Source organism: Sceloporus undulatus, chromosome 9 (genome assembly GCF_019175285.1).
Source record: "Sceloporus undulatus isolate JIND9_A2432 ecotype Alabama chromosome 9, SceUnd_v1.1, whole genome shotgun sequence".
Classification (NCBI taxonomy): domain Eukaryota; kingdom Metazoa; phylum Chordata; class Lepidosauria; order Squamata; family Phrynosomatidae; genus Sceloporus; species Sceloporus undulatus.
Genome location: NC_056530.1, coordinates 19,494,297 through 19,503,611, shown reverse-complemented (window position 1 = coordinate 19,503,611; position 9,315 = coordinate 19,494,297). Strand labels below are relative to the sequence as shown.

The 9,315-nt window shown below is 41.2% G+C and overlaps 1 protein-coding gene across 4 annotated transcripts; it reads left to right on the top strand.

The window, feature by feature from the left end:
* Positions 1-427: 427 nt before the first annotated feature.
* LOC121915277 (phospholipase A2 inhibitor and Ly6/PLAUR domain-containing protein-like) lies at positions 428-9,077 on the top strand. 4 transcript variants are annotated; one of them, XM_042439346.1, is made up of 6 exons: positions 428-799; positions 3,466-3,649; positions 4,069-4,185; positions 4,557-4,709; positions 5,967-6,107; positions 8,434-9,077. In XM_042439346.1, the coding sequence occupies exons 2-6, from the start codon at positions 3,601-3,603 to the stop codon at positions 8,619-8,621; spliced, it is 648 nt and encodes a 215-aa protein (XP_042295280.1). In that variant the 5' UTR covers positions 428-799; positions 3,466-3,600; the 3' UTR covers positions 8,622-9,077. The 4 variants fall into 4 exon arrangements, with proteins under 4 accessions (XP_042295280.1, XP_042295279.1, XP_042295282.1 ...); XM_042439345.1 differs by having other exon boundaries at positions 429-799; positions 3,538-3,649; XM_042439348.1 differs by lacking the exon at positions 428-799 and adding an exon at positions 2,259-2,783 and having other exon boundaries at positions 3,538-3,649.
* Positions 9,078-9,315: the final 238 nt, after the last annotated feature.

The window sequence follows — 9,315 nt, the reverse complement described above, 5'->3', positions numbered from 1 at the left end:
ATAATAATAATAATAATAATAATAATAATAATAATAATAATAATAATAATAATAATAATAATATCCCGCTTTTTAACAAACAATCAAAGCAGCTTATAGCTAAAATTGTAAGTGTCCGCGAGGAGGGTAATAAGAAAGCACAACTAATGCCTTTGGACAATAGCCTTCCTAAGAATGGGACACATTTGTTAAACCCACCAGTCACAGATGCTGGCAAAGATGCCAGTCACAGATGCTGGCGAAACGTCAGGAATGAATTCTTCTAGAACATGGCCACATTGCTGGGAAAAACCCACAAAAACCCACTAGCTTTGACTTTCCTAGCTTTGTCAAGCAAGAGCCAGCATGACACAACTTTAACTCTACTCTTACAGCAACAGGGTTCTTCCCCACACCATCAGTCACTGAACATGACACTCTAATCCCGCTTGCATTGAAAGCTCTATAAATAACCCAAGCATTGCAAAGACCTCAGGAAGCCAAATACTGTTTCTCTCCCTGTGGAGTGTTGAAGGGTCTCCCTCCGGGTGTTTATCACCAGCCTGACATTCAGAACCTGGACCGGTGATGTTCCTTCTTGCAAAGAGATAAAGAGTCACATGAGACATTCCAGCTGCCAAGTCTTCTTCACCGCAGGCTGCCGATAATGTCAGGGGCCACTCTCGAAAAGGCAGCCTTGTAAGAAACTGTCGGCAATTTCACACCGTGTGCTCCATGGCTTCCGTTTTTAGTTTCCTTTCCAGTGCAATGGGCGGTTGGGACAGTTTGAGCTGCAAAGAGGAAGAATTTGATCAAGCAGGTAAAGGGGATTTGGGAGGGATCTGTTCCAGGCTGAGATATTTAGCTGCTCAGGGCAAGAGTTGAGGCTGTGTTCCAACTCCTGTTCTATACGCAGCAGCTGTCCAGTCTGACATATTGAATCTTTCATCACTGCTGGTTATAGGAGAGTTTCTTCCAATGCACTTGAGGGCAGCAAGTTAGCATGGTCTGAATGTTTGTGTGTGTTCGTTGTGTGTTGGGGAGGGGATGAGAACAGACTGTGGACAACAGACAGCAATAATCTTCCATGGAGAGAACATTCCAGGACACAGGAGAAGTGGCACATCATTCCTTAGTGTTTGTCATTGAAGCAACCATCTCATTCTGCCTAACAGTAGTCCTGGGATGGGAGCAGAGAATGCACTGAGGACAACAAAACCCTGCATTGGCCTGATAAAGCTTCAGCTCTTTAACTTAAAGTGTTTTTTGTTTGGTTGTCTATAAGTCAGATCAGACCAATCTATACCAGTTTTTTATATATTGATTTGTTTGTTCTTGGAGCATAGACACTACTTAAATATTTTACATACCTCTTTACTGGGCACCATTCTTCTTCCAGTTTTTCTAATGGTTTATTTTGAATCAGGGCCATCAATCTATCCATATTTATGATTGCCCAATTTTTTATCCACCATTCCTCAATATCCGTTACACGTTTTTTCCCAGTACATTGCAAGCACTATCCTAGCTGAGGTTATAGCATATAAGATTGTCCATTCATACATTTTTTCTACTTTCTTGTCTATCTTGCAACATATTCCACTTTAAAAAACTCCAGTTTAAATGGAAACTGAGTTTGAAAAATATCATTTAGGTTCTCCCTGATTCTTTTCCAGTATATCTTAACTACTTCACATTCCCACCATAAATTTACAGTGCTATATAAATAAATGTTAATAATAATTAATAATAATAAAGGTTAAATGGTAGACTGTGCCTGTTTAACCTATAGTTCTAATATTGTTTCAGACCCTCCAACTGTCTCAGTTTGGCAGGGAGAGCTCCAATGAATCCTCAGCTGTCTCGCTTTTACAGCTGCTTTTAAAATGTCCCAGATTCTCTATCCTCACACTTTCCTCTTGTCTGTGACTTGCCTTCGCTGCTGCAAAATGAATTCAGTGTGCAAAAGTAGTTTGTGCTCAACTCTTCCTAGGAAAAATGCAAGCTGCGACAGACTCTCCTGGTTTGTGTTCCTCCCCATTGGTAACTTTTGCCAGCTTGACTATACTTGGATGTCGCTTGCTATTTATGTAAATGATGCATGTGTCCTAAGAGGCCGGTAGCCACACCAAAGCCATGCTCCAGTCCTAAGTACTGGAGCACAGCTTTGGCATAGTTTCTGGCCTCTTAAGATGGGTATGTCATTTAAACAGCATACCTCCAAAGTAACCCGAAACAGCTTTATTTTGGCCTGTCTGTTCAGGTCCTTGGCATCATAGGTCTTTGTTTTCATCAGTGAAACGTTGAAGCGTTTTCATATTTTCTTTTAGCAGGAGGAAATCATCCATATGTATTTGCAAATTGTGTCTCGTTCTTAGTTTGACTTATGAATACTTCTCAGGAAAAAAAAGATGGGGTTTCCTTCTTTTCATCATTTTCGGTTTGCATATTATTTTCCCCCCTTCTTGGTACAGAGTAAACACGCAAGCCCTGGTCACAAGGTTCATGCAGGGATTGCCTTTTTCTCATGATTTTCTCTCATGCTGACTCACCCGGTTCAGTTTGGCTGGATGGAATTTCCCTTCCTCCATGCAGCACTTCCTAAAATGAATTCTCTTTTGGTAGACGTATTTGGATGACTGGGGCATTCGCTTCCATGAGGAGGAGCTTAATAACCGGAAGCATTGCAAATCCCTTTCATATTCATTTGGTGCCCTGTGGAATCTAGCTTCATTTCTTGTCTTGTGCACTTAGTTTGGTACACAAACCACACAATATTTTTGACAGCAGCCCAAAATTTTCAGGTAAAATACTTTTTGTTGTGGGTGATGATGGCTATACAAGAAAGAAAGTATTGGTCATGGAGCTGAAAAGTCTCAGAGCAGTGGACAGGGGACTCCACCCCAGTGGAGTGTTTCAAAATATTAAGGCAAATGTATTGTTGGGGATAAGGGAATTTACAAATAGCATTTACCTTCCAACACTTTGCTGATGCCTCCTAGCATCTGCCGCTTTAATGCGATTGCCTCCATGGGTCTAATGCTCAAGCCCATGCCAGCCAAGATTTCAGTGGTGAAAAGTGGGACTCATGTGGTCAAGCAACAGCAGAGTGTGGTCAAGATGGGAAAAGTGATCAGGCAAAGCACACAACCTAGGAAATGGCTGCAGTGTTTTCCTTTTGCCTGAGACTACTGGAAAAGGCAAACTTCCACCCTTTCCTTTTCTCTCCCTCTATTGAGTTAAGTAAGTGCAAACTGCTTTTGCATGTTGAACTCCTCTTACAGCCATAGAGGTAAGCTGAGAACAAAATGGGAAAGTGGGAGAAGACTAAAGAAACTGGCACATTTTTAAAATAGCTGGAAAGCATGAGAAAACAGAGGATTAATCCGGATGACCCCTGACAAATCGAAACAGTTGGAGGGTATGCAAGCTGCTTCTGCAATAGTGATGTGATAATAATCAGTAGAAAACAATGCACTTTTTCAGAATAGAAAGGAATTGGGTTGGATCCAGAATAAATGCATACTTTTGCCCTTCATCTTTATATGGTCACTTCAGGCCACAGAATTTGCTTCATTGGAGTTCTCGGCCTTTCCATGCGCATGTCACATCATCGCCATCATGAAGGCACTCCTTGGACTGTTCCTCTTCTCCCTGCTTCTAACTTCAGGTAGGGACTGATTGCTAAATGACTTAGTTATTAGATGCTGAATACCTGTGTAAGCTTTCCCCTCCCAATCTCCATAGACATATAAAACATCTGAAATAGTTGTATGATTATTTTAATATTAAGTGAAGACTGGTATAATTATTAAGAGACAGACACAGACTTGGCGACAGATGAAGGATAGGATTGGTAAATTTTGCTTTCATCTCAGATCTTCCAAAGTTCAAGCGGTTTTGGTCCCAAACATGGTACTTGGTGGGAATAACATTTATCTGGGTGTTTTCTCATAACGTCCCTCCCCCCACATTTCTGGTTCCTTTGTCTAAGAATTTGCGAAGATTAAATCCGTGAAGAGGAGTTCACATAGAACAATTTGTATCCCATATACTTTATTAAGTCTTTTCTTTTATTTCCCCCTGAAGGTGCTTTCTTGGAATGTGAAACATGTTTTGCCACCAGCAGCAACTGCACAGGTGCATGGGAAAGGTGCGAAGATGATGAAGATACCTGTGCTTTTGGTATAACAGAAAAAGCACAAGGTGAGAAAAAGTGATCATAAAGGAAGGGTAGAAAGGTTATCAGTCTGGGCAACTTAGTGACCCATTAACCCAGCATGGTCTAGTCAGGGCCAGATATACTATTAGATAGAATGAGGCAGTCATCTCAGGTGGCAGATACTTGGAATACTAGCAGTAGCAGACTTGGAAACCTGACCTTTGTGTGCCATACACTCTGGCTTTCACCATCTAAATTAGCATGCTGCCATAAGGTATCCCCAAAATGCTCAAGAGATGGCCTAAGGACTTGGGTGGCAAAAGCGACTCTGTCAGGTTTAGCTTGCCAAGAAGGCTGCTAGATGGTGATGAAGACTCCAGCCGTACTGAATAGTAATCTCCACTTTATTCTGTAGGTGGAAAATCAGAGTTGACGGTAGAGAAAGGGTGCCATTCCTCTGAAAACTGCACATCTGGATGGATATTGGTCACCTTTGGCAAAGGAGAGTTCATCAGGAAAAGTACGAACTGTTGCACAGAGGAAGATTGCAGCTCAGCCTTTTCTCATTGTAAGTCTAACTGCTTGCATTTCCCCATGATTTTCCTTTTCCTGCCTTTGCGTCATTTATGGCCACATGGTTGTTGTGTCACAAGATTGAGCAGTGCCGCCTGGATTGCCAACTGTCATTCTTTAACCACAGGCAATTATCAACTAAACCTTGGATCACAAGTTATGGCTGTGACTTCTGTTGATATAACTAGGGGTATATGGAGGTACATGTACTTTCTCAGATACATGTACTTTCTCAGATACTGTGCAGGTAGCTATCCAGTTCCTTCTTATTCATTGGTTTCCCTTCAGGCTGTATGACAGCAGTAGGTCAAGATCCTCTGACCAAGACTACACCAAGTGTATCATCTACTCCCATCTATTCATTTTGTCTTCCCTCCTGGATTTCTTTCCTCCTGGGCCACCTGCATAATTCTTTTCGGCTCCCTCCACTGCTTCCCCTGCCACTCTTCTTTGGCACTCCCAGTCTTTCTGTGTGGCTACCTTGGCAGAGATTTATGCCCCACCTTCATTAAAGAGGATCTTGGCCACTGTTTGCCCATTTCTTTTACAACATTGCAAAATATGGTCCTTCCTAAGAGATTACTACATGCAGCTTTTAATGATTATGCCATGGAAAAAGCAGCTTTGGCCACACTTATTGCACAATGCCACCTCCGACCTATAGCTGCCACATACCATGATTAGCGCATCCCTTTTCACCACCTCTCTGTTTTCCTATCAAGCTCTTTATCTTTATATCAACTATGTTTGATTTGTTATAGACTGGATAAGTGAGCCATCATTTGACATTGAATCACATGGCATTGTATTGGTTCCTAGAGCTGAAATTCTGGATCCTGTTGGAATTAACCTCTGCCGAATCCTGCAGCATTTCAGATGGACTAAGTACTTCATATACTCGACTACATGTCAATCTCATGCATAAGCCGAGGGCAAGTTTTGCAGCCAAAATTATGGATGTTGCTATGACCTGTGGATAAATTGAGGGTAAAACCTAAAGAATGTCAAAGAACTTACAAAATTCCAGCAAACGTAACCCTTTGTACTTAGTCTAAGAGCTCTCTATGGGACAATTCTAAATGCCATTCCCTAAACTACAAATCCCAGGATTCCAGAGGAGGCAGCCAGAGTAATTAAAATGCAATAAGGTGCATTACACTATAACAGTGTAATGTGATATTCAGCTTAGTGTGTGAATCCCTGTGTGCGGCAGCAAATGTCTTTATGCCTCACAGCCACTTTTACTTTTCAGGGCCGCTGCTAAACACGACAGCTAATGGAAAGCGATGCCCAGCCTGCTTTTCTGTGTCAAAGGCATGTTTGCCAGCAGTAGTAAATTGTACTGGATCTGAGGACTACTGCTTGGATTTGGTGACATATACATCATATACTGGTAAGCCATTTATGCCTCCCCTTATACATGGATTAATTTTCAGTTTTTTGAAATATAGTGGCAGGGATTAATGGAAGGAAGGCAGATCAGACCAGTTTGTCTATGAGTAAATATGGTATAATAACCTACCATTTGCTAAGGAGGGGCATTTCTCAGCCGAACAACACATCATATCTTGTGTAGAAGATCCCATATTATTACTTTTAAACATCATTTTTATATAATATTTTCACACATGATGATATAAACATAAAACACCATCCATTTAACTAAAACATAAATCTAAATAATATATAAAACCCCTAATAAATTACAAAACTCTTTATAACTCCCTGATCTTTTCTCTATTTCATTCTCTCTCTCACTTCTTCTTCCGTTCTATTTCTCATTCTCTCTGCTTATCCCCCTTCCCTTTCATCATCCTCTATCTTCTTTTTCTTTCTACTCTTCTTCTATTACTCTCCTTTATTTCCTCTCTCTCTTTACCCTTTCTTTTTTCTTGTCTTATCACTTTCCTAATACCTCCAATTTCCCCCCTCTCATCCCCCTCTAATTTCCATTTCACTTACTCTTACCTTCCTATTCATACATCATATACGTGTAACATTGAGATGATATGTACTTCCTGTCTTACAGATTCAGCTAGTTTCAATTGTAATCCTCTAAATTCTCATTCTAAATTGTGGCTACAAATCCTTACATATTCTTAAAGTAACATTTTCTTATTCCTTGACTTACATTATTTCCTTATGCTTTATCTATTCCTCTGTCTAACCTATTTGTTACTCTTTAAAACCTCCTATCATCAACTGTCCCACTTTCTGAGACGGATACTGTACCCTGTTACACATTTGGAGAAATTTGATTTAAGTGATCCGAGACAAGAGATTCTTCCTTTTCTCTATCCTTTGCTGCAAAACTCAGTTGATAACAATTGATATTTTCTTTCTGTGTTTTGTGTGCATGATTTACAAATGGGTGGAAATGTTAAACTTCTTACTCTGTGCACAGTGGTTTTTCTCTATATCAGGGCTGTACATAGAGTGCTCTTTTAAGAGTGCTGATAGAAATCTCAAAAAGCTGATAAGGATCTCAGAAAGCACACTTAATAACATATGGTTTAAAATAACATGTGGTTTCAAGAACATGTGGTTTAGCCCTCAAGGAAGCCTGTTCGGGTTTGTGTAGAAGGCACTGAGCAACATAAATGCATTCGTTCTTTGGTACTGCCACACATAAGGATAACCAAAGGTGTTAGTGTGTAATTCTGTGCAAGAGCCTGAGGTGGGAGGGCATGGAGTATAGTGGCAGACACCGAACCCCTTTAAGATTAATTTCTGTTGTTAGAAAGCATGTTTCTAGCCTTCACAGAGTAGTTAGAGTAATAGAGGGACCCAATGTACTGAGCCAAGAGATCATGACCAGAATCCTGCTGGTGTAGTACATTAGCTATGCACTTTTTCAAGGAAACCTGCAGCAGTGGCAAGGGAAGGCAGATAAAATCAGCAGGCTTCAAGCAGCCTATTTCATAGAATCATAGAATCAAAGAATCATAGAGTTGAAGAGACCCCAAGGGCCATCCAGTCCAACCCCACACTGCCATGCAGGAACTCTCAATCAAAGCATCGCCAACAGATGGCCATCCAGACTCTGTTTAAAGACCTCCAAGGAAGGAGACTCCACTACATTTCAAAGAAGTATGTTCCACTGTCGAACAGCCCTTACTATCAGGAAGTTCCTCCTAATGTTGAGCTGGAATATCTTTTGCTGTAGCTTGCATCCATTGTTCCATGTTCTAGTCTCTGGAGCAACAGAAAACAAGCTTGCTCCCTCCTCAATAAGACATCCCTTTTAGTTTTTAAACAGGGCTATCATATAACCTCTTAACCTGCTCTTCTCCAGGCTAAACCTCCCCAGATCCTTAAGTCGCTCCCCATAGGGCATGGTTTCCAGACCCTTCACCATTTTAGTCACCCTCCTTTGGACACGCTCCAGTTTCTCAACATCCTTTTTAAACTGTGGTGCCCAGAACTGGACACAATATTCCAGGCAGAGCCTGACCAGAGCAGAATATAGTGGCACTATTACTTCCCTTCTAGACATTATACTTCTATTGATGCAGCCTAAAATCGTATTGGCCTTTTTAGCTGCTGCATCACACTGTTGACTCATGTTCAACTTGTCCAGTACTCTGCTTTGTTACAATGCCCACTGCTAGCCACTTTGAAAAGGTCCATAATAACCTGAGGCTATACATTAAATGGAAGCGTGAACTTGTTTGGGTAATAGTAACAGGAATGAGGATCTCTTTGTTCCCCATGTGCAGAAATGAGGATCCACCTGAAGGGCTGTACTACAGAGTCTACCTGTGCTGGATTACAGAGTGGCATGTGGAACATTGTTGATACTGGTGACAACAAAGTTGACTGTAGACCAGCCAGTCGAGGTTCTTCACTATCTGGCTCACTCCTGTCTCCTATCTTTGGGTTCCTGCTAATGACGGTCTTCTCGTAACACACTTCTTGCAATGAATCAGCACTGAAGAGCATTCCTGTCCCATTTCCATAAAGAAGACCAATTCCTAAGAAGGACTAGCTCAAAAAACAAAGGCCATGACTTTTACTTCTTGCTGGACAGCTCCCTTTGGGATCAGCAATGAACAACCTTCTCAGCCTTATTCCTATCAGACTGGACAGCTCCTTTGTGTTCCTCATTGTTCCAGGAACATTAAGAACCAATTTGCCAGATCAGACTAGTCCAGCATCCTCATTTTCACTGCCAATAACCAGATGCTTAAAGACAGAAACATATCCCTCATTAACTGTCGTCCTCGTGAATTCGTCTGATCTGTTGTCTATAAGGGCATTCGCGACTGTGTGCATCTGCTCTTCTATTTCATTGAGAAGAAACCACATGGCAGATGTTTTTTCCCCTTTCCAGGTTATGTGCAAATAAATGTGCCCCATTCAATGTATGTCTTTGGGGGAGAATGCGCACATGCACTTTATCCAAGAGTAAGTGGGTACAAGGTGCATAGATGAAAAATAATTAGAATGTGTGAATATTAGGGAAAGTGTGTACCAAATGGACAATGTTCCAAGTGTACCACCCAACAGTCTTGCAGCTCAGTGCAAACCAAGGATTGAAAGAAATGAATGTAGGATTCAAACAAATATGATTACATTGAAATAAAGGGATTCTCATAACC